This window comes from Pagrus major, chromosome 3 (genome assembly GCF_040436345.1).
Source record: "Pagrus major chromosome 3, Pma_NU_1.0".
NCBI lineage: Eukaryota > Metazoa > Chordata > Actinopteri > Spariformes > Sparidae > Pagrus > Pagrus major.
The window spans coordinates 14343413-14369229 of NC_133217.1; the positions used below are offsets into that span (position 1 = coordinate 14343413).

General features: G+C 39.8%; 2 protein-coding genes across 2 annotated transcripts; both read left to right on the forward strand.

The window, feature by feature from the left end:
- The first annotated feature begins 5372 nt into the window (after positions 1–5372).
- Positions 5373–13221, forward strand: LOC140993650 (sodium-dependent neutral amino acid transporter B(0)AT1-like). The gene is made up of 12 exons (XM_073463154.1): positions 5373–5577; positions 6674–6814; positions 7405–7542; positions 8432–8613; positions 8721–8831; positions 9907–10019; positions 10103–10231; positions 10322–10478; positions 10591–10795; positions 10888–11047; positions 12668–12830; positions 13012–13221. The coding sequence occupies exons 1-12, from the start codon at positions 5373–5375 to the stop codon at positions 13219–13221; spliced, it is 1914 nt and encodes a 637-aa protein (XP_073319255.1).
- Positions 13222–15666: 2445 nt separating this feature from the next.
- Positions 15667–23440, forward strand: LOC140993381 (sodium-dependent neutral amino acid transporter B(0)AT1-like). The gene is made up of 12 exons (XM_073462802.1): positions 15667–15865; positions 18743–18883; positions 19016–19153; positions 19249–19430; positions 20608–20718; positions 20806–20918; positions 21043–21171; positions 22004–22160; positions 22251–22455; positions 22554–22713; positions 22886–23048; positions 23285–23440. The coding sequence occupies exons 1-12, from the start codon at positions 15667–15669 to the stop codon at positions 23438–23440; spliced, it is 1854 nt and encodes a 617-aa protein (XP_073318903.1).
- Positions 23441–25817: the final 2377 nt, after the last annotated feature.

Genomic DNA, 25817 nt, shown 5'->3' on the forward strand with positions numbered 1-25817 from the left:
CTGGCCCAGCTGAGGGACGAGACTCCTTTTATCTTGAACTTGCTGCAATACCCTGAGGACATGACTGAGATAAGCTGAAAAAACCTTCAAAGGTGGAAATCTGATTTCCCAACTACTGAGCTGCTGTTCGGGAGAGTCTGTATATTAATCTGGAGTGGTTAACATTTAGCCCATGTTACTACTCAGGAAGCCAGTGAGTCTGTAGTTGACGTGGGCTAGGTTAGGTTAGGTTTCATACAGTCCACGCACACACACACAACATGTAAATGTTGCATAAACTTATCTTCAGAATTCAGATTTTTTTTTTATGATTTAATGATCATTCAGAAGCATCATAATTTGATGTGTGATTCATTTCATTTCTTCATATCAGCTGATTTAGACCTACGCTATCTAAAACAACTCCTGATAGCAGAGTGAACTTTCAGCCCTGAGCCGACTCCACGTGCACTGTCATGCATGATACTGAAGACAATCACAGCTCCTATTGCTCCCTTTTGTTTGTGCAAAGGTTTTCACATGACTTTGACATTTTGAAAGGTTAACTGCAAAAAATGAAATGTTAGGACACTTGATAGGCTACATGTATAATTAAGGAATTATGCAGAGAGGAAATACAAATAGATAAAAAGTGCTTATTTCATGCTCTGAGGAAGAAATTATCTTTACAGTTATCTAAGCTTACCTTGGTGTGTCCCCAGGTGCTTTTTATGATTTCCTTTCTTATCTAGCTCATCCTGGAGGGTGTCCCGCTGCTGAACCACAAGTTTACCATCGGCCAACGCCTTGGAAAGTCAAGTGTGGGGATTTGGGCCGCAATCAACCCCTACTGGACTGGAATTGGTGAGTGAATGCCTCAGTGATTTCGGTCCAATATGAGCTTGAATTAGGTTGTTGGATACACTCGGCTTAGTGGTGCCACCAGTTGTGGTTAGAATTCCTCACACATGCTTTGCACTACTATGGTGGTTCATTAAAGGTGCAATATGTAAGAATTTTAGTTGTAGACATTAAAAAAAATTAACTCAAATTGTCAACAGAATGTGAGGAAATAACGTTTCGATGTTATGATGTTGATATATTGTGCATATGCAGAGATGTCTACTGAAGTACTGACATGTCTCATGTCATTCTCTAGCTGCAACCCTGTTCAGTAAGTGCTGTGGATCAAATGTTAATTAATGTTGTTTTCTAGCAACAATATTGAGCAAGATCTTGTTATCATCTCTATTATTAATGGCTTTATTGGTGTCTATGCTGCCACTGTTATCTACTCCACCATTGGCTTCCGGGTGACAGAGCAGTTTGATGCCTGCCTTAATAGGTATGTGCATGACATATTACATCCATTTATCATATTACATCCATTTATTTCAGTTAATCAAAGCCAAACTAAACCATCTCCTTAGTAAATTTGATTTTCCTCAGTGATAGCATTACAGAGTGTGGATCTTACTCTAATTTCACATGTCCCTAATGTTCCTCTTTCAAAAACATCATGATGCTGCTGAATTCATTTAATCTAGCTGAGGGGACCATCACAGAGGGCAACTATGATGAAATGCAGCAAAAGCTCAACAGCACACTCTCAAGGTCAGAGGTCATTCAAGGGCTGGACCTCGGCTCCTGCAACCTGAGGATGTTTCTCAATGATGAGACTTGGTGGTCAGCCCTTTGATTGTCTTGGTCATCTTGGTGTTTTACATTGTCAACAAAGTCAGAGACAAGCTGACATACATCACCTGGAATCCAAACTCACGCCTGTCGTTAGCTATATTACTCCAAAATATATTTAGCAAATTTTGTTTCATGTTTTCAGGCAAACTTCCCAGTGTTGGAGACTTTACCCTATACTAGCTGGATCTATGTTTTTATTGTCCTTCTGCCCGCGCTTCCCATCCCACGATTTGCTTTGTATAAATTATTCAAAAGATGCAGCAAGAAAACCATTAATAAACATGAACTCAACATTGTATCTGCCAAAGTCAACATATATGAAACACAACAAACACAACAAAGTCATAGAAGAGCATTTCACTGGAGTGTACTGCTTATTGTATCTTTAGTGGTTAAGTGCCGCAGTGTCAAACACTTAATGTCCTTTTCACTTGCTGAGCTAAATCTGATCAACAGATTGGATTATATGGGATCACCTTTCAACTTTGGTCCATTTTTGTTATAAAAATACAAACTCTAATACAAATACATTAGTGCTTAATATCTTTATTCAGATTTGAGATAACATCTGGTCATGGCTGCACTGTACTGCACTTTGTAATACAAATGATATGTAATTTGTGCTGTTTTATTTCAAAATGCTGCAAAAGTTAACACTTTCATCACAGCAGAAATTGTATTCTTAAAGACAATGTTAGAGGCATTTATTTTGCGAAATCTTCACCAAAATGTATTCAATGGCAGAGAGTGTTGCGTCACTGTATCTCAAATAATTTTTTTTAAAGCAAAACAAGTTTCTGTCAATATGATAAATATAAGTCCAGTATTCATTCTTTTCCTAAAGATATGTGGCAGGTGATTCAAACCATCTTAAGAAGCACCCATCTTGTGAAGCCATGCTGCCAGAAGAGCTGAACACATCTTATACTCAATTTGATCTCCTCAACAAACAGTCAGCACTAAAGTCTACTCTGTTCTCAAGGACAGGCCAGTGTCGGCAACCACAGACAATGAGAGGAAAAATCCCGCTGAGAGTGAATATGAGATAAGCTGCGGGGCCTGATAACATCCTGGCCTTGTACTAAAACGTGCTAATCACCTTATCGATGTTATTAATAACTAGTGTAAGTGACTTCCACTGTGACACTTACCCCTATCAAAATCAAGATTCAAGTTATTATTAGGTTCACCAACCCTTTTCACATGAAACTTTGTTTTCACATTATCATTTAACACATTGTTATTGATTACAGCCACTGTGTTCCTCTTCACATAGCCATTTGAGGTAATAAAGCGTATAAACCCTCAAAGAATTTCCTGACTTTTATTCATGATGGTAGAAGTGACACTGGCCCCAATGGACAGATGCTTGTTCAAAAAGAGAAACTTGAAAATAAAAATATATTGTGACATTTGTAGTTTAATGAAATGTGTCGTGCATTTGTTGTTTGTATTTGAAGTGTATATGGTGTTTCAACATTTAATCCACAGACAAAGTTAACAGAGGATGTATACAGCATATAATATATATCATATATAATTTGTGTATACAATGTATAATATTTTATGATATTTGCTATCTGTTTATTTTCATGTAATCAAATAACTAAAGAAACACTTTAAACAGACACCCATCAATACTGACAGTTCTTTGATCCCTTTAAGTCCAGAAACTGTCTCCTCGACCACTTCACCCCATATGTGAAGTCACATGCAAAAACAGGGCGTTATCTTTGATTCTGAGCTCAATACTGTCTTTCCATTAATAAAAAAAGTAATTACATTACAACTATTACTATTGCTATTGTAATTCCCTATATTTAGGCCTTCCCCAGTCTTTGTTAACTTGCTTGCAGTTGGCCCAAAATGTTACTATAAGGATGTTGATTGGTCATAAAAAGCATGAGCACATCACCCCAGTCCTAGCCTACATTGGCTACCTGTTAATCTTAGAATTCAATTCAAGCTGATTACTTTCAAGGCTTTAATGGTCAGGCCCCATCTTACGTCACATATCTTAATTGGCACTCCAACAGCAAATCCCTGTTGTATCTCCCACAGTCAGGACTCAACCTAAAAGGTGACAGCGTTTGTAGCTGCTGCCCCATGTTTAGCAACACATTAAGCTTCCAGCAATGATGCTATCCCTCTGGCATCAGCTTTGTCATTTTTGCATGTGAATGGCTTCAGGGTCAAGTTAGCAATCATACATATGCAATATCCAGCTAGAAAATAAAGCTTGCTGACAAACATATTGTGACTTATGACTTTTGGACAGTTATTAACGCTGTGAAATGGTCGTGGTTTGATTAGGTTTAGGTGCAACACTTGGTTCGGTTAAGACAACAAAACTACTTCAGTTTAGAAAAAGATCAAGCTTTGGGATGAAATAACTACGATTGTCAACGGCACTTATGTAACTTACATTGTATAATTTAGGTACGTTAACTTTACTTACATAACTTCGAAACAAATCAATCTTGTTTCTTGGTCACCCACAGGACGCAACCCCCAGTGTCCATGTGGAAAATCCTGTGTATGACCCATCTAAACCACCCCAGCCGCTTGGACTTTTCTTGCTCTTTAAACAACGGCACTTGAGGGGCTCTAGAGTCGTTTAAAGAGGCAACTCTAGAGGGGTAACCACAGCGTAGGGCCACTGACCAGGATTTGACCAGTGTTTAAGCTGTGTTTAAATGTGCTCTAGAAATAATGACTACTGATGCATGTATTGTACATGTACAAAGATATCTTCACGTACGTCATTCAAGTACCCCTTGATATGACTGCTGTATATTTCCAGTTAACATACACACTCTATAAATAGCCTCACTTATCTTTTTTGGTTAATAATTGAATTAGAAAGGAACACTGATAAAGTTTATATCCATTATGAATTACTTAACAATTACATGGCAGAAAAATGGTCCGATACAAAAGGAGAAAAAATGACTTGCTTAAGTCTGGGACTTTTTGATGTGAATGCCAACTGAAACACTGAAATGATATGCGTGTACATCCCAGTGCAATAAAACAATCTGATTTCTCAAGGACTGGAAACAGGTGCGGTCTGATAGTTAAGATAAGCTCTGATGGAAAACATGTTGCATCTGACTGTGGGGTGTTTTATTCTTGTCAAACAAACTGACACAAAAACTGCAGTTGTTAACACATTAAGCACTTTGGATATACTTGTTAGCCCTCTGTCATTTTTGTTTTAGAAGAGGAGTGATACAGTTTGTAAAATTTAAAGTAAAACATTTTTTTTTTTTAAGCTCATTTTGACATATTTAACATAAAGGGTTCTTATTTGTTTACGTCATACCTCATCACGCCATTTCCCTCACAAATGCATGAATACCAAATGTCAGGGAGGGAGATGTTGGTGATTGAACTTCATGTAATGTATTAACCATTGACAAGAAGGTCTTACCTTCAAAATAGCTGACGTTACATAATACAACACAGACTGTAATGAGCTACTGATAACTGCAGTTGAAGTGACATAGTTCACAGTAAATATCTCAGTGCCCCCTCCCGGGACACACAGAAGAGCTATAGGACTCAGAGAGAGACAGTGCACAGAGGAGACTGAGAGAGGACACAAACCCTTCGAAGGTTTACTACTTATCAAAGGACTCAACGGCTATATTTTACAATTTCTGTCAAGTTCAAGTGAAGTAAGCAAAGCCACCATGAAGATGAAGCTGAAGATACCAAACCCAGGACTGGATGACCGGATCCCCTCCCATGCGGACCTGGAGAGAATGGAGACAGAAGAGGCAGGGGACCGGCCCAAATGGGACAACAAAGCCCAGTATCTGCTCACCTGTGTGGGCTTCTGTGTGGGACTTGGCAACGTCTGGAGGTTCCCTTACCTGTGCCAGAGCCATGGAGGAGGTAGGCTGGGATGACATGACACAGACATGACAGCCAAGAGAATGAGCAGTGTGTAAGAATTATTAAAGGGATCTAAAATATGTATCTTTAAAGGTGCACTCTGTAGTTTTGGGGAAGAAATTTTAATCAGAATATAAAGATCTTTTTTTTACGCCTAAACAAACAAAATAAACAAACTCTTTGTTTTCATCACTAAATAAACTGAATAAACAAACTGACTTTAAAGGCCAACATAATTTCATATTGTTTTACTTTGTTTACATGTGGCGGACTCTGCCACCTTTCTAGCTTCAAACAGTGTTCTGGAGACCTTATTTTCCTCTGAGAACAGCTTGTTTATTCACTTATGGAAAATATTTTATATTTAAAATTGTTTGAAGAGTTTGAATTTCGTCTCCAAAACTACATAGTGCCCCTTTAACCCTTTTCAGTAACTGGAGAGGTTCATTAAAAAATCAGTCTACTTTGAATCAAAATTAAACTGAAGACATTACATCGATAATAACCGAAAATTGTTCTGTATCACACAAATCAACATATTTGAAGGGATTTACTCATTGAAATTATTTATTTTTTTCATATAAAGAACTTTTTGAGACATAGTTTCTCAAAATTGTGGGTATCCTGAGTTTCGCAAAACTACTGTATGTTTGAAAGTGCCTTGAGATGTTTACTGACTACACGGACACAATATTTATATCTACACTCAGTCAGACTGTCTTAGCACCAGATTTCTAATACAATAGATGATTTTGTTCTCTAAAATGATAGAACTGCCTGTTTTTTTCTAGACTGGGACCTTAAAAGTTTTAATCAACGAATCCCTTGAAAACAGTTCTTCAACTGGCAAATCTTATTCATATTGAACTTTACTGAAATTACATATTTTGACATTATGCAAAAGTGAATTTCCAAGTCTTAGACAGTCGTGGTTTAAATAGTACCTCCTGTGCGTAATAAAACATTTACAATCCTTTTACAGTTTATTGGCGTCTTTATACTCACTGTTGAATATTTACTCACCTTCATTAAAGTGTTGAGTAAAGCCAATCACTCCCTACACTGTTAACTCATTATGTGAATGTTGAACCTCTAGGAGCGTTTATGATCCCATTTCTTATCCTGCTGGTCCTGGAGGGAATCCCACTGCTGCACCTGGAGTTTGCCATTGGTCAGCGCCTGAGGAAAGGCAGCGTGGGAGTGTGGAGATCAATCAACCCATGCCTGACTGGAATTGGTGGGTAAAAGAAAAACATGCACATTAGGGGATGAAAAAAATATCCAGTTCAGTCCCTACCAAAATACATAATCAATAATCTGATGGATATACTTGAATCTCCTGGGTTTTCCTCTGGTGCCACCATGTGGTCGACTTTTTTACTTTAAGTGAGACGTGTAAACAAAACAAAAACAAAAAATGGATTGCCATAAGTTTTGGTACAGACATGCCCCCAACAGGATGACATTTTGTGATCTCTTTTCATCTAGCTCCATCATCAGGTCAAAATCTCACCTCGTTCAGTCCTCTGGTTTATGACCAAATAACTGCAACACTAATGGAAACCCCGTCAGTCTCAGCTTAACTTTGTGTTTAGCTCTAAAAAGCAACACTGTGTTAAACTAAGATGGTGAATATGGTAAATATCTGCTTAACATCAGCATGTTAGCAATGCCATTATGAGCTTGTTAGCATTAGCAAGGTTAGCATTTGGCTAAATCACAATTGCAAGTACAGCCTCACAGACCTGCTAGCATAGCATGGCTAAAGACTCATAGTCCTGTTTTAAGGAGCATTACCACAAAAATATTTGTTTAATTTTGTTACAGGTATTGCGTCCTTGTTTGTCTCACTGTTGGTGGGCATGTACTACAACACCATCATGGCCTGGATCATGTGGTACCTCTACAACTCCTTCCAGAGTCCTCTGCCTTGGAGCCAGTGTCCCCTCAACGCTAACAGGACAGGTATGCCTTCATATATCATGAAAACTGTCAGACATCTGCAGAGTCTGTGGTTTCTATCCCCTTAACAGTAACTTAAAGCAATGAATCTCCATATCTCCTTCAAATATCTGGAGAAACGGCCATCCGATCTACTTTACATTTGGCAGGTGTATTGCTGAGGACCAAAAGGATATGGATTAATATTAATATAATAAGTGCCATATGAATAAACTTTGCGTAAAGAAGCGGTAGGGGCAGAGCTTATGGCTCAACTCGAGTCATAGATAGATCGATTGGTCAATAGATCAATAGATAGACAGACAGACTGCTGTCACAGGCTGGAAAGTGTTTGAATTATTTTCCTTTGCCCCACATTAATGCAAAATACATTTGTCAGTGGTTATCTTAACTGCACTTTACTCCAGTGATGAAATAAATCCATGTCATAAACATTTGAGGTTTTAAGTCAAGTACTTAAGTAAAACCACTGATTCTCCAGCTCAGTGAAAAAGTTACCATGACATTGAATGATTAAATAAATGTCACAGCAATCCCTTTGAATTTGAGGTCCAGTATTTTTCTGTCTATTATTATTATTAATACAATAACACAGCAGATATGAACATTAGATGAAGGTGATTAGATGACTGAATAAAATATTTCAATATTAATAAAACAAGTGATTGATCCTCTCTCAACAGTGCTCATTATACCTAACATGGAGTCAGCTAATTTTAATATTGATGTTAACAGTTTGATAATCCTATGCATCGAGTGTAAAGTAGTTTGGATTTGGCCTCTCGAGAAAGCTGCAAGCAGCAACACCAGGAGTCACACAATCAGCATGTTACAGGTACATTTTTGAACTGGCAATGCAATCCTCAAGCCATCTCTTATCCGTCCTTTGCAGGTTTGGTGGAGGAGTGTGCTCGGAGCAGCACTGTCGACTACTTCTGGTACAGAGAGACTCTGAACACTTCAACAGCTATCGATGAGTCCGGAGGTCTGCAGTGGTGGATGGTGCTGGCCCTGATATCTGCCTGGACTCTGCTCTACGTTTGCACCATCAGGGGGATCGAGACAACTGGAAAGGTCTGAGTCACATTACATCTGAGTAATCTGATGTGGCCTGATTAGGAGCATATATGCACGTTCAAATATACATCTTTGGCTCATTTTACCATTCTGTCATTTCTCAGGCTGTCTACATCACCTCCACTCTGCCGTATTTGGTCCTCACTATCTTCCTGGTCAGAGGACTGACTCTGAAAGGATCTATGGAGGGAATCAAGTTCCTTTTCACGCCAGATGTAAGCACTGATGTAACACGTCAACCAACATTTATCAATTTAACAGCAGTAGACCGTATTCACGTGGCGGCTATTTTTCTCGGACATCACGCTCAGGGCTCACTGCTGTGTTACAGGTTGGAAGTCCTCTTAACATATTGTTATGATTTCACCACTTCCTGGTTGATCAGCAACTGTAAAGACAATAAATAATGAAAATCTGAAGGGACATCAGCATATTTCAAGGTAAAAAAACATTCAATAACCCATTAGCTTCCCACAGGCAACAGCTACCGTTAGCATTTAACCACCACCCAGCTTACGTTACCATTTGATAGTGTTAACTAATAGGTAAGACGTAAATTAATTAAAAAATATCAACTCACATCTTGGACACTTTTATTTGAGCCTGGAAGTGAAACGAACTGAATTTAATCAAAAAGTACTGTTGGCTCGGAAGTGGTTGAATGCTAATGTCAGCTAATGGGTTATCATATATGCTGTTGTACCTTGAAGTACGGCCTGATGTGCCTCCATATTTTCACTATCCATCATCTTTTCAGTTGCGGATCAATCGGAAAGTGGTGAAAAGTTAAACAATTTACTTTACTGAAGCGCTGATTATTAAAAAATCAGTACTTCAAATCAGAATTAAACCTAAGACATAATATCCATAATTACGGTGGATTGTACTGTAACATACAACATTACATATTTTAAGGGATTCAGTCATTAAAATATTTTTTTTTCATAAAAAGAACTCTTTGAGACATACATAGTTTCTCAAAATTGCAAAATAAATATTTCTGAGTTTGTATTATTACCTCATTTATATTGTTACTATTAAAATTCTGAGTCTGAATTTTTTTCTCTAAAACTACATAGCTCCCCTTTAAACTCCTTGTTTTATTTTGTGACCTGCAGGATGAGACCTTCTGTGGTGTAAAGTACCTTCCCACATTAATTATTAACAATGGCTGAAGCAGAGTGTTTACTATCAGTCTTAAGAGCAAATACATCCCAATAGGGGGTAACTTGCATCGGAATCTTGTCCGAGTTTTACTGTTAACACATCCTATTTTCCGTACTCTTTTAGGTGGATGAGTTAATGAATCCAACAACCTGGTTGGATGCAGGTGCTCAAGTGTTCTACTCCTTCTCTTTGGCTTTTGGAGGTCTCATCTCTTTCTCCAGTTACAACTCTGTTCAGTGAGTAACTGCATAAACCGCACAGTCAAACAATGAACAGCCTTCTGAACATTTTTACTCACACGATCGCAATTTCCTCGTAGCAACAACTGTGAGCAGGATGCTGTTCTCATCTCCATCATCAATGGCTGCACCTCGGTGTACTCCGCAACGGTTATCTACTCCATCATCGGCTTCAGGGCCACGCAGAACTTTGATGACTGCATGGGAGAGTGAGTTCTAAATTGCACAAAAGACGCCTTTTAAAAGTCATTTGGATTCAGTTATATCGGACTGAACTCATCTCGCTGTGTTTTTTGCAGCAACATCTTGAAGCTGATGAATGCCTTCGACTATGCTGAAAACAACATCACAGACAGCAACTACAACGACGTTTTGGCCCACCTCACCCACACAAATCCAAGTATCATTGAAGGACTGAATCTAGAGCACTGTGACATGAACGAGTTCCTCAGTCAGGTCAGTAGATAAAATCTGGATAATTTACTATTGCTGTTAATTAATCTGTTATTAAGGATGTTAGTCTCACTGAGGGTCAATGGTGGAACATATTTGGTGTGTACTCCTTCAGGGTGTGCAGGGAACAGGTCTGGCTTTCATCGTGTTCACAGAAGCCATCATCAAGATGCCTGTTTCTCCTCTCTGGGCTGTCCTCTTCTTCGTCATGCTCTTCTGCCTCGGCCTCTCCACTATGTTTGGTAACATCGAGGGAGTTGTGGTTCCTCTGCAGGACCTCAGACTGTTGCCTCGAAGCTGGCCCAAAGAAGTTTTCTGTGGTAATTTTCTTAATTTTACTTGTTCTTGTTTGGATGAGGAAATTTGATCGCTGGATATGAGTGTAACCACATTTTTTGTAATGTTTTTCCAGGTCTGACTTGCTTAATATCTTGCTTGATGGGGCTCATATTTGCCCAGGGCTCTGGAAGTTATTGGCTAGCTCTTTTTGATACCTTTGCTGGCTCAATTCCACTTCTGGTCATCGGATTCTGTGAAATGATCAGTGTTATCTACATCTATGGTGCAGACAGGTGAGTCTATCCAGGACATGAATTTTGGTACAGAGACAGTGTTGACAGATGGGAAATTGTACCGGAGACTTAACGCTATAATATTTTGAGGCAAATGATTATACCACAGCTAACCACAATTCTACCCAAGACATTTCTTATGTGTTTTTCTGTTTGTTTGTTTTCAAGCAAGCTGACGTAGCTACATTTGTAATAGCCTACTATCAGGGGCGCCCCCAGAAAATCATCATAGGGGGGTCCAGAGAGGGCTGCCAAAGGGAGGGTCAGGGGGTTGGGGGTGGTTGACAGACAGTCAAAAGCGACTGGCTCACTATGCGTTTCTTTTTTTCATCTTACACCGATCAGGCATAACATTATGACCACCTGCCTAATATAGTGAAGGTTCCCCTTGTGCAGCAAAAACAGCTCTGACCTGTCAAGACATGGACTTAAGACCTCTGAGGGTGTCCTGTGGTGTCTGGCACTAGGGCGTTTTATAGTGGATCCTCTGGGTCCTGTATGTTGGGGGGTGGGGCCTCCATTGATCAGACCTGCTCCAACACGTCTTACAGATGCTCGATCAGATTGGGATCTGGGGAATTTGGAGGCCCAGTCAACACCTTGGGCCCTTTATTGTGTTCCTCGAGCTGTTCCTGAGCAGTGTTTGTGGTGTGTCAGGGCACATTGTCCTGCTGGGGGGCCACTGCCATCGGGTAGTGTTGTTGTGATGAGGGGGTGTACTTGGTCCACAACAGTGTTTGGATGGGTGGTGCGTGTCAAGTGGCATTCACATGAATGCCAGCACCCAAGGTTTCCCAGCAGAACATCGCATTGTGATGAGATGATCAATGTTATTCATGTCACCTGTCAGTGGTTTTAATGTTATGCCTGATCGGTGTATTTTTAATATTGATTTACAGTAAAAAAAATAATAAAATAGTACCTAATATAAACAGCTCACAAGGGGAGAGGGGACACTCTTAGGTTGCCATGGCGCAAAAATCTGCCATCTCCTTACAGAGTATCCAAGATGATGGCTTTTTTAGCCAAACTAGCAGTTTTATGTTTAGTGCATATTATTAAATGTTAACATATGAACATGGTAAACATTGTACCTGCTAAACTTCAGCATTGAGAGCACATTAGCATGCTGACACAAAGGTTTAGCTCAAAGCACCGCTGAACAGCATCACGGAGCTGTAAGCATGTCGGGCGACTCTTGATCTTGTTATTGCCACACATGCATGAGGCCGAGAGTTGCTGAAAGAAAAAGAAAAACAGGAAGTAACGGAGCACTGTACTTTGACCTTAGAACCACGATAATGTGTCAGTCATCACGGGAGAGATAATACACAAGTACAGCATATCTACTGATAAAACAAGACAATGGTGAATAACATGGAAAATATCTTTTCCTGCTGATGAAAGCAGTAAATGTTGAGTTATAAAATGTGGAAAAAGTGGAAAATATTCTATGATACAAGGAGGTTTATTTCCTCCAGTGCAGCAGGAATATGTTGAGCACACGCAAAAACATACAGGCTGCTTTATTTATCAGATAAAAGTACAAGGTCATCTTTTATGGATGCTTTCATGCACACTCAGCTGACCTTACGTCTCCCTCTTATTGCTTCCCAACAGGTTTAACAAGGACATTGAGTTTATGATTGGCCACAAGCCCAACATATTCTGGCAGGTGACATGGAGGGTGCTCAGTCCAGTCATTATGCTGGTTATCCTGGTGTTCTACTTTGTGACCCAAGTCACCCATAGTCCCGTGTATTTTGTCTGGGACCAAGAGGCGGTAAGTGTGTAATGAGCTTTTAGGATGAGATGTTTAAAAATGTTTATATTATTGATAATTGTAGAAATCCTCTATGAGAAAGTCCCCATTGATGCTTATAAAACAATCCTTTGTCATTTCAGACCACTTGAGTCTCGTTCATTGCTGTAAAATCTAACATTTTCTTTGACTCTTGCCGTAGGCGTTCTTCCCCACCCTTGAACCACGTCCATATCCTTCCTGGATCAATGTCATCATCTTCATCCTGGCCGGAATTCCCAGTCTAGCCATCCCAGTGGTCTTCCTCTACAAATTCATCCAGATGAAATGCTGCAAGAAGAAGGGCTACAGTGACAGCACAGTGGACACTATCTCTGCCAAAATACAAATGGGTGATAAGATGAAGTTTTAGGTATCTTTAAATTTGAATATCTGATGATTAAATTAATGTAGAGTTGTTTTATTATTGTTTGTATATCATACTGATGCCTTTTTCTTCCTCATTCCCTGTACAATGGTCGCAGAGTACACCAGTGACGACAAGTAAACTTGCAAATTTGGAAGTATTTTCTGTAAAATAATGCAGTTTTTAGACCTTAGCCTAATTGTTTTTAATACTATTGTAATGTTGGTTTCCTGCGTGTAAGTGTATGTTGTATATTTAATTAATAGTTGGACTTATTCGCTATCTTGCTGAGAGTTGGATGGAAAAATTAATCGTATGTGTGCTAAATATGAAGCTACAGCCGGCAGTTAATTAGTTTAGCTCATCATAGAGACTGGAGACAAAGCTAAACAGCTAGCCTGTTGTGTTTAAAGGCTTATCCACCTACCAGGACCTCTAAACCTCACTTTTTAACATGTTGTATCTCATTTGTATCATCTGTACAAAAAACTGAAGCGTAAAAATCACAATTTGTGTCCCTGCCTCAGCTGCTAAGCTTAACCAGCTGTTAACTGTAGTTATTGTACCATATGTATGTGTCTCATATACAAAAATAACGTTTTATTTAAACATTTTGTAAATAATCTTCAGTAGAGGAGCTAATTCTTGTTAAAACTTCTGACAAACTGTAAGAAAGTCTGATTTTTTTGAAAGCGATGCATTCATCCCAACAGTGCTTTTTATCCCACTTCTGTGTTGTTTATAAGGTTTGGGGCATATTGTGGAGGGCTGTTGTAAAGTTAAATTAATAAATCATGTTGAATATAATGAGGTGAGTGGTGCTTTGAAGGGTTTTCCTGGCAACACTTGGCACACATTAGAATTTTTTATTGAACAACTGAGATCTCAAGTTTAATGTCTTGTCTTTAAAATGACTTCAAATCAAATCAAATCAAATCAATTTTACTTATACAGCCCAAAATCACAATCACATTGCCTCAGTGGGCTTTACAAACTGTACAGTGAACCACATCCTCTGTCCTTAGACCCTCGATTCGAGCGAGGAGAAACTTGCCATAGAGAAAAACAAACCCTTTTAACGGGGAAGAAAAGATGGAGGAAACCTCAGGAAGAGCCACAGAGGAGGGATCCCTCTCCCAGGACAGACAGACATGCAACAGATGTCGTCTGTACAGAACAGAACCACAAAATCACAGTTTACAAATTGCATTGGCAGAATATCTGATACAAATCATAATATATGTAAAGTGTGTGGATCCAGGAGACACCTGAGCAGGCCGAGGCATTGTCAAGTGATGCCCGAGCCACACGACCTCCTCTCCACCTTGGTGACCTGGAAGAGGGCAGGCCACACAAGATAATTAGCAGTAAAACAGAAAAGATCTGAGTGAAGATGCATCAAATACAGATATGAGGAGATAGTAAAACAGAGGAGAGCAATGATCCAGCAGAGCCCAGGGTATGACGATCCATATCCATCAATATGTGAGGCAGCAGGAGCCAGGAGAGGCCGATGGTCCCAGAGGCGAGAGAGGAGGAGAAAGCTATAGAGAGTGAGAGAGCGACACAGCTTACAGTTTGTGGGAACAGAGAACCAAAACAAAACTTAGAGAAATGCAATGTTAATCAGAAGAAACAGATTGTTTCTGACTTTTTTAATAACAAATTGCCAAAGTAATGACTCTGATCCCTTCTCACTTATCACAGGACCGTTCAGTGAGCACGTTTACATGCAGACTAATAAACCAATCATTATCTGATTTATGGAGTTACCATATCATTCACGTGGTCATGTAAACAGCATAATGTGAAATGCTTTATGGGATAAAAGCAATTATCGGATTATGAAAGACCCAATAAAAACACCTATATCGTTAATCGGGTTTCTTTTGTTCTTTTACATCTGCTCATGTGTAGAAATGTAAAAGAAACCGGATGTCAAAATGCGAGTGGATGCGTTTTCTGCTCATATGCATAACGCAAACAAGGAGAGCATTATTTTGCCTGTTTTGCAAACCTAACAAATCCCCCATTAGGACCCTGACTGGCGGAGACGCAATGATAAGCGATGCCAGTGTGATAGGATGTTTTGAAAACATGGGAGGAACTGAAAAGCAAGACGCAACACATGAGGGCACAATTTCACAATAAAACAGGAAATAAGACAACATAAAAAACTGGGATCATAACATTATTCCCAGTTATGGGATTATTGTGGTCATGTAAATGTGCTAATCCTAAATCCATTTGCCAACTGGCTATATAAATGTGTATGTTTCATGTTTAAATTATTACACAGAGTAACTGAATGGGTACGTAAAGACAAAAGTACAGAGTCTGCAATGGCTAATCTGGGACAAGCAAACATCATAAATCTTTTACTGGGACAATGATATGAATTACTCCTCACTACTGTGGTAGACACCACTTCTCAGTACACAAGTGGTCGCCATGAGACTGGTACTTCCTAACCCAGGACTGGATGTCAGGATCCCTAACCATGAGGATCTGGAGAGAATGGAGAAGGAGGAGGCCGGAGACAGGCCCAAGTGGGACAACAAAGCCCAGTACATCCTAACCTGTGTGGGCTTCTGCATTGGGCTTGGAAACGTGTGGCGATTCCCTTACTTGTGTCAAAGTCATGGAGGAGGTAAACTCAGTTGAAATCTGTGGTTGAGTTGTTGAATGTGTGGGTGTTTGACAAATTCATGTGTGGCTGAGGCACCCCGGACTGTTATGACAGTTCATGGTACTTTTTAAATGATTGCATCCACGGGACATTTTGCAGTGCCAAATCAGCATGTGTCCCTGAGAGGTTAAAACTGAACTTTGTTTAACTTTGAATGAAATCACCGGTTAAATATATCACTCATTCGTGCCTACTGGAGAGTGTTGAGAAATCATCAGCAAATTAAATCAATGATTCTCAAGAGGTCTTCTAAAGTAATGGCTACAGACATACACCCCAGAGTCAGCTGTGCATTGCTTAAGTTTAATCTATGCTAAGAATGTTTTGGACTCACTCTACCTACAGGACATGATATGTGTGTGTTTTTCTTAACGTGACAGTGAAGTGGGTCATTCTCTTGGAATGCTGATGATTGAGCCACAGTATATGGGACAGATTTCAGAGGCATGCATATTTTAATGTATAACCTGTTGCTTTTTTTTAACTTGTGCCCAGTTTATGGACACAAAACAACAGCACTAATACCTCACGTCTGCTCTTAGTGTTTTGAAATTGGATTTGATTTTTAGATTATTAAATGAATAAATAAATAAATAAATAAATAAACCTCACTGAATTGTTATTAAAAGATCGGTGAATTACTTAAGTCACAAACTTTGCCTATTACAACATTATATAACAACTAATCAGCAACCTTTAACTGAACGCTGTAGTTACGTATCTGCTATTAATTATTGTTAACAGCAAACTTCTTTATTCTATTCTGTTAGAACACCTTGTCATACTAATTACATCTGCCAAGGAGATTATGTTTTTGCCTGTGTGGTTGGTTGGTTTGTGAGCAGGATTACACAAAAAACTACTGAACGGATTTCCATGAAACTCTGATGAAGGATAGGTCTCGGCCTAGAATTGACCCAATTAACTTTTGGTGCGAATCCGGATAAAAGGACAGATCCAGGATTTTTTTCGTACTTTCTTTAACTTTTCGAGATAAGGCATGTTTTGTTAATTTCTCATGGAATAATGCATGGGTCTTGATGAAAAAAAATCAGGCGAATTTTGATGGTTTGCATCTATAAGTGAGAACAATTTATGCAGATGATAATATTTAGAATAAATATGTTTTATTTGATATTGGATCAGGCTTGATTGAATTAAAGGTTGGGCCTTGGAGGAGGTATGCACTCAACTGAGTGCCATTCTAGTTAGACATGTTTTGTCCATCTATTTACACTAGTGGTGTGCGATACTGCAAGATTTGGTATCGATCCGATACCAAGTAAATACAGGGCCAGTATTGCCGATACCGATACTTTTTAATAATTAAGGTGGATGCACCATCAAATTGCTAAATCTGAATGAATTTTCATGACTTTTAAGTGTTTTTGTGATTTTTCCTTTGGATTATTAATTAGTTAAACCCAGGACAGAATTTGGGTAAAGTTTATAGGTAAATAGAAAATACTTCATTATCATAATAAAAGTTTTTGTTCAGAAACAATAGAACAATAACAAAACAATTTTTCCCCATACATTGTCATGTCTGGATTTGTTTCTTAAATAAACAAATTGCACAAAATGATCACTCGAGAACAAATTAAAACAAATTATTTTATAGTGTTCAGAAACTACAACACAATAATTAAATAACATTTCTCATCATTGCACTTCTTTTCTGGATTCTGGAAGTGTACACAATTATCAACAAACGTTATAAAACATTTAAAACAAATTATTTTCTTTTTTGTTTTCTTTCGCATGATTTTTCATATGCTTGTATACATTTGTTGTGTTACCAATCTATCTTTTTAGCCTTCTTACAAATTATACAGCTTGCCGTTGTTTCAGTTTCGGCCTGAAAATACAGCCACACAGCGCTCCTCTTCCTCTCTGACATTCTTCTGCTCCGTCTCTGTGCTGCTTGTGTGTGTGTGCTGCTGGCTGAGCCAGAGGGGGGAGGAGGAGCAAAGTGTGCCTGCGCCGCGCTGTGAGGAGCAGCATTTGAAAGCAGCGGCACTTACACAGACACAGACAGCCAGGTCGCCTCTTTGCTGAAACTGCAGCAGTGCATACAGGAGAGAGACTGAAACTAAAGTATCGATCTCATTACACTGGTATTGATCAATATCAATCGATATTATCGATATTTGGATCGATCCGCCCACCACTAACTTACACCAAAACCTTGTAATGCAAAGAACTGAATAGTGGTGTAAGTTCCAGTTCTTTATTTAATCAACTCAATGCCTCTTCAAGACAACTCAAATCTAGCTTTAGCAACAAAGTATACTATTAAGCTGTTGTTCAGTAGTTAAAATATTTACTATGTCAACACCTTAGTTTAAAAAAATAGCAGATCATTAACTAAAGTACTGAACGAACTGAACGAACGTGTTCGTGCTAACAATTACTCAATTTCTTCGACGTAAGACAGTGGAATTTTCAAATCCCAAAAGACGCAATTAAAAAAAAATAAATAAAGGCTACACAAGCTAACAAACCAGAGGGTTGGAAACATCTGGCCCTGTGACCTTCAAGTGCTGCCCTACATTCAATGTGACATATGCAAGTAAGTGCAGATGAAAAATGTTTGATAGGTAAAAGGTTTGATGCTGGCAGTCCTAGTGTGTCTGCAGAATTGAAGACACTGACCTGTCAGCTGTCCTCATCAGTTCTGTTATGGAGCCTCAAAATGCAAGGCCCACTGCAGAAAAGGCAGAAAAGGGCAGTTTCTTCAGGACCAGCCCTCTGCTCATATTCACTTTGTACCCATAGAGATGAGAATACCTCTTAATGCCATGGCACTTACAATCACTTATCACATCCTTTTTCCAGGTGCCTTTTTGATTCCCTACCTGATCCTGCTGGTGTTGGAAGGAATGCCACTGCTGCTGCTTGAATTTGCCATTGGTCAGCGTCTCAGGAAAGGCAGCGTGGGAGTGTGGAGGGCCATCAACCCTTATCTGACTGGTATTGGTAAGTAAAATAGGCTCTGGAACAAAAGCAATAAGAACCCTGTGACACCGCAACAAAAGTTATCACTGAATATCTGGCTTACAGTATGGTGAGTGTGATATCACAATTGTCACATGATGCTGTCCTACTCAGGTATAGCCTCCATGCTGGTTTCATTTTTGGTTGGACTGTACTACAACACCTTAATCGCCTGGATCATTTGGTATCTCTTCAATTCCTTTCAAGGCCCGCTGCCTTGGACCCAGTGTCCTCTCAATGACAATGGGACAGGTATTTAAATATCCACACATTCAGCTCACACTTACACATGCACACCAAAACACCCAAATTGTGCCATCTTTCATTAACATTTTTTTCCGCTTCAGGATACATACCAGAGTGTCAGCAGAGCTCCACTGTGGATTACTTCTTTTACCGAGTGACTCTGAATAGCTCGGCCTCTATAGCTGAGTCTGGAGGAATCCAGTGGCCCATAGTACTCTGCCTACTCGCTGCCTGGACACTCGTCGCTATCTGCTGCATAAGGGGCATCAAAACTTCAGGCAAGGTTTGTCAAACAATCACTCAATTGACCATTTGTTTTCCACACCAGCCTCCCTTTAGTTGGTGTTACTATGCCTGTCAAAGTTACCTTTCTTGCAAAGTGCATTTTCGATGATAAATAATAGTTGCCTGGATGTAACTCCAGTTCTGTAAGCATGTGCATAGCCCTCTAACAGGCTTTGCTATTGGTTTACCCACACAAGGCCCTGCTTTGGCACCTGAGGAAGACTTTTGCATTCACTGCCCAATCAACCGGTAGCACCCTCCTCCTATAAAACCCTCATGCAATCTCAGTGACACAACTAGATCCAGCTGAGCTTGTTGTTAGAGGTCAACGCAAGTACTCATAGAGCTAAAAGTAACTACTGTTGATATGTTGTATGAGCTTCACCTACTAAGAGGCTTCACTATTGGTTGAGGGGTAGTCCTTTGAAATGCAATGTACTTCCAGCTGAGCTCAAACCAATATTGTCTAAACCCTGCCAAAACCCAGTGAATGACAGCAGTCCAGTGGCTGAGCCCTGCTGTCTGAAGGTCCCGCATTGGACTGCACACACCACACAAAAAGCTGGATGTTATTAAAAAGACCCTCAGTCTGCTGCAGACAAGGTTGCCCCCAAACTGTGCACTGAGCACATAACAGGACATAGAACCAGTAGTCATGTCCCTGAGATATGACTGCACAAAGGTGTAAGTGGAAGACCAAGAGGTGGCCATACAGATGTCCTGAAAAGCACCACCAAGGATGTGGCGGCCCAAGTGTGAGTGTGCCCTCAGGCTCAGAAGCACAACCCAATGCATTAAAGCTCGGGGGTTGCATCACAAAACCAGCGAGCAAGCCATTGCACAGGTGGAGGGGATGCTCATCCCTGCTGTGTTGATGTGGCACGGGCGGAGATTGGCCACGTGCCTATCTTACTATCCTGGTTGGAGGTCTCACCCAAACCGACCGAGGAGGCACCCATGAAGACCAGATCCTTTAGACACAGGGTATCTTCTTATGGATTCCACATTAACATGTATAGAATCTCGAAGCTCGACAGAAGGACCTCTGTGGAGTTGAGATTGGACAATTGATGTTTGGGGAAATGGTCAATTATGATACTATATTACTGAAAAAGCTTCAATCTGATGTTGATTATCAATTCTTCTTTTCTTTTCTTTTTTTGCATTGACCTCAGGCAGTGTACTTTACAGCCATTCTGCCTTACATAGTGCTGTTCATCTTCCTGATCCGAGGACTGACTCTTAAAGGCGCCTTGAGTGGAATAAAGTTCCTCGTCACACCAGACGTATGTTTCAAATCTCCATGATACAAAGAGCCAATAATACATCTCATAGCTCAAAGCCACATCACACTGTATCTCATGCTCTTGCAGGTGGATGAGTTGATCAAACCTACCACTTGGCTGGATGCAGGTGCCCAGGTCTTTTACGCCTTCGGGTTGGCCTGGGGAGGCCTGATCTCCTTCTCCAGCTACAACCCTGTCCAGTAAGAGATGTTTAGAAGACCTGTGGTGTTTGTTAGATGAAGTTAAAGTCTCATTTTTTTAATTGAAAAAAAAGAGTCTCCATCCTTAGCGCCTTGGTTACTCTTGCTTACTTCTTTTCCCAAGCAACAATTGCGTGCAAGATGCTGTGATCCTGTCCATTGTAACTGGCCTCACCTCAATCTATGCTGCCACAGTCACCTACTCCATTATTGGCTTCAGGGCCACAGACAGATATGACAACTGTATCAGCGAGTGAGTACAGTTCATATAAAGGTTATGAAAAATCATGATAAATTGACAAAGACAAGAATAGTATGACTCAAACTCTTCAATTTCATGATCAGTGTGTATGTCTCAGATTCCTTTCATGTCTATCTCAGTACAATACTCACATGCCTGTATTTAAGTTGGAAGAGTTTGGTTGCTGTTCTAATTCCTCTTGGGAAGGTATTTTTCAGTCTTTCCACCACTTTGGTCCAGACTGGAAATATCTCAATGATAGATATCCACTGCCTGGGAACGATGGCTCCAAATGACATTGGCAATCACTCATCTCTTCTTCAAGTGCCACTACGAGATTGACATTTGTGGCCTCATGAAATATCATAACAACTAGATTTCTGTGACATTTAGTACAGTCATTCATGTTCTCCAGGGAATAATGTCATGAATATGGTGTGGTGTGTATAAAGGATACTTTTGTTTATGACCCAAAACCTGGAAAACAAATTACATTTTATATCAGCCTCAGCTATAGTTTGTGTTCAGTGCTAATAAACACGTTAGCTTGCGTTCCAACTTTTTTGGGATCAGGTTGGTTTGCTGCAGTCTACGTGGGACTGCACTACATCCTGCAACACCTCGACACCCCGGGGACATATGCAAGAACACAGTTTGTTCTTAGCTGATATGTCAATTCCCGTGTAAGTAAATTGAGAGAATTGAAAAGTCCTTGTACGCATAATTGCCCAAAAAAACTTCTGATGTGTATTGTATTGAGATAGACTTGAAAAATCTGAAGCTCTTCTTTTTTGTAAATTCTAGTAATCCAGAGTTACTAATCGGTGACACATTTTCTCCCCAGTAACATCATGACATTATTAAATGCCTTTGACCTTCCTGAAGACAGCATCAATGCGAACAACTATGAGGCAGCCTTGAATCATTACAACAGATCTGATCCTAATACTGTTCTTGGATTGGACATCCAAACCTGTGACATGCACAAACTTCTCAGTGAGGTGACAGTACCGACACAAATCTAGCACATTTCCAATTAATTTTAGTTTTTTAAGTCTTATCTGTCTTGTGACTGATGTGTGTTTGTGCAGGGAGTGGAGGGAACCGGTCTGGCCTTCATTGTGTTTACTGAAGCCATCACCAAGATGCCTGGTTCTCCGATCTGGTCTGTCCTCTTCTTCGTCATGCTTCTCTGCTTGGGACTCTCAACCTTGTTTGGCAACGTTGAGGGAGTGGTGGTCCCGCTGAGAGACCTGAATGTATTCCCCAAAAAATGGCCCCATGAAGTGCTGACCGGTAACTAAGCTTTTTAATTCTCGGCCTTTGGTGTTCATCTTTGGTTTCTGTTTTAACACAAGCTCCCTTGTTTTGTTTTTTGTGTACATGTGTTTCAGGGTTAATGTGTGTCGTGTCCTTTATCATCTGCCTCCTGTTTGCCCAGTATTCAGGGATGTATTGGGTAACGCTTTTTGACGACTTTGCTGGATCTATTCCCCTTCTGACCATTGGATTGTTTGAGATGATAGCCGTTGTTTACATCTACGGTATAGACAGGTTTGTGCTTATTAAAACTACTTTTGCAACACATTGTCCTTGCTGTCCTGTGTTTGCTGTACATCTTGATATTTGCCATAAAATTACCACCACTTTAAGTCTTCTGTGTCAAAAATGTCTTGAAATATTTCAAAACTTTTTAAAAAATAATTAAAATCCTTCTGTGTGGTAGGTTCAATGATGACTTGAAGTTCATGGTGGGACATAAGCCATCCATCTTCTGGCAGGTTTCATGGAGGTTCATCAGTCCACTAATCGTTCTGGTTATTTTAGTTTTCTACCTGGTGACACAAGCCCAAGAAGAGCTCACCTATTTAGTCTGGGATCCCAACTCTGTAAGCACACAAGCTCTGAGATCAGCTAATACCATCCTATACATCCCTGCATATGTTGCCCTTTATGTTATCTTATTGCATGATAAACAAAATGGCATGCTAAACATTTTTAGATAAATGATGTTCCTCTGTGGTATATAAGGAGCAACTTATTACAGTAGTTAACCACACACCACAAATTTTGGACAGTACTTGCATACCAAATGCACTTACTATACTTTTTTTGTGGTTAACAGGAGGAGTTCCCGTCTCTGGCATCAGTACCATACCCTTCATGGATCAACGCGGTCATCTTTATGTTGGCAGGAATCCCCAGTCTGGCAGTCCCTCTGTATGCGTTATGTAGGCTGGTGTTTGTTTGCTTTAAGAAAAAAGCATCCAATCAAAAATAAGCCAAATGTCCACAACTGTTTAAAGATATAATATGTAACATTTCCACGTTAAAAATGCCAAAGAATTACTTGGTGTGTACTTACATCATCCAAACTGTTTTTAATGATGTTCAGACCGAGAGAAATCCATAATAACCTGTTTTCACAGTTAACCAATGTGGTCATTTTTCTGATGAGGATGAGCTGGTTGACGGCTGGCAGCATGTGGTCCTTACAGTAGCACTGACACTGGTAGTGTTATATAGCCACTGGCAACGACCTCCACACCTTCCACAGTTCAGGGAAATGCAATCTATACTGACCTAATGTCAAATAGACTAATGTACACTAACACCTCTATGCTAACTACAATATGGTATCTCTTGGAAACTTTGAACTACTGTTCTATGGATGTTTTATCAACCATGGTAGATAAAACATGATAAGTGCCCTCTGAGGTATGGGGTTCCATTTGTGCCAAAAATATGTCGCCATGCACACTGTCTATGTCTACTGAACATGTGAGAAGACATTTGTCTATGTCTATTAAACGTTGAACTGTCCTTGTGTCATTTGACTTTGTCATTACATCGTGTCGTCATGATGTGTCACTTGACAAAGTGTTGTTATGATGTGTGTTGTGATGTGTTGTTTGACAGTGTCATTATGATGTGTGTTATGGCGTGTCGTCTTGATGTGTCGTTGCTATGCGTTGTTACTATATGTTGTTACGACGTGTCGTCTCGATGTGTCGTTTGACAACGTCGTTGCTATGCATCGTTGCTATATGTCATTACTACGTGTCGTTACTACGTGTCGTCTTGATGCGTCGTCTGACAACGTTGTTTATGCCTGGCTACCGTGGTGGCACCGGGCGCCCCTTTCCCTGCTTACCCTCCGTGGTCGGCGGAGGGAACCTCCCAGCAGAGCTGTACCACTTCAGTATTGTCCCCTAACACTAATTTATTTTTCATGCATCACAGCCTACTAACAAGAACAATCTGAATAAAAGTCAAAATATAGAAGTTTCACACAAAATTACACTGGAAACACAGGGCCAACTGTCACCAATGTCCATTGCAACAATGCCCTCCAAGAAAAGTCCCAATTCTGGCAATAAACACAGTTGGTGGCTTGTTGCATTAAGGAGTGTCCACTGAACTTCAAAGTTTACTGAGTAGCCAGGCATAACGACGTTGTTAGACGACGCATCAAGACGCCACGTAGTAACGACACATAGTAACGACACATAGTAACGACACATAGTAACGACGTAAAGACACTGTCAAACAACACATCATAATGACACTGTCAAACAACACATCACAACACACATCATAACAACTCTTTGTCAAATGACACATCATGACGACACGATGTAATGACAAAGTCAAATGACACAAGGACAGTTCAATGTTTAATAGACATAGACAAATGTCTTCTCACATGTTCAGTAGACATAGACAGTGCGCATGGCGACATATTTTTGGCACAAATGGAACCCCATACTAAGGTGCCCTTTAAGTGAACAATACATGGTGAAGTGCCCTCTCTTCAGTATAAATGTCACAACTTTCTGCACGCTGGTGCAGAAGCCCGGTCCATGTTTTAAACAGACAATGGTAAAAACAAGCAGAAGGCATGGTGTAGCACATTAGCCAGTAAAGGGAGACCTCACTCTGACGGATCAGAGTGGTAGTAAGATCAGGCAATCAAGCAGTCAGCTTTAATATTTCTACTGCAAACAGTCTTGGTAACAGTCTTGGTCACTATGGTCATCTGATTTAAGGACATGCATCCTCTTCGACTTTGTCTATTGCTCTGCCTTGACATTTACTATCAGTGACGTTCATGGTGCACACCTTTGTTTTCTATATGATAAGGTTATGTGTTATTCTCTCCAAGAGAGGTGTGATACTCTGTGAAATCTTTTCTTATATCTAAAAAGTAAAATTACCATAATACTGACTTGGTCTGTTTCATGTTCCTCGAGTTAGGTCTGATCATGGGAAGACTGCTTTTATTATAGTACACCTGACTTGTGGAACAAAATACAACACCTTCTTAAAATAAATACTTACACGTTATATTATTTGATCTTCAAATCTTCTGACCTTTACTTGTCATTATTTTACATTATTTTATTTTATTTTAGATTAATTTTGTTTAACTTTGATTATAGAGTATAGATAAAGGTTGGATGTTTATGTTTGATGATTGAAATTATGTTGGCATAAAAACAAAAGGTCCAAAGTGTGTGCTGGCTAATCTGGACTGCACCAATAAAGTGATGATAATAATGATCATAGTCCTATTTCAAGACTTACAATGCATAGCTACGCCTTCATTTTGACTCCCAAGAACGATAGTGTAACATCTGTACTTCAGTTGGGTCGCC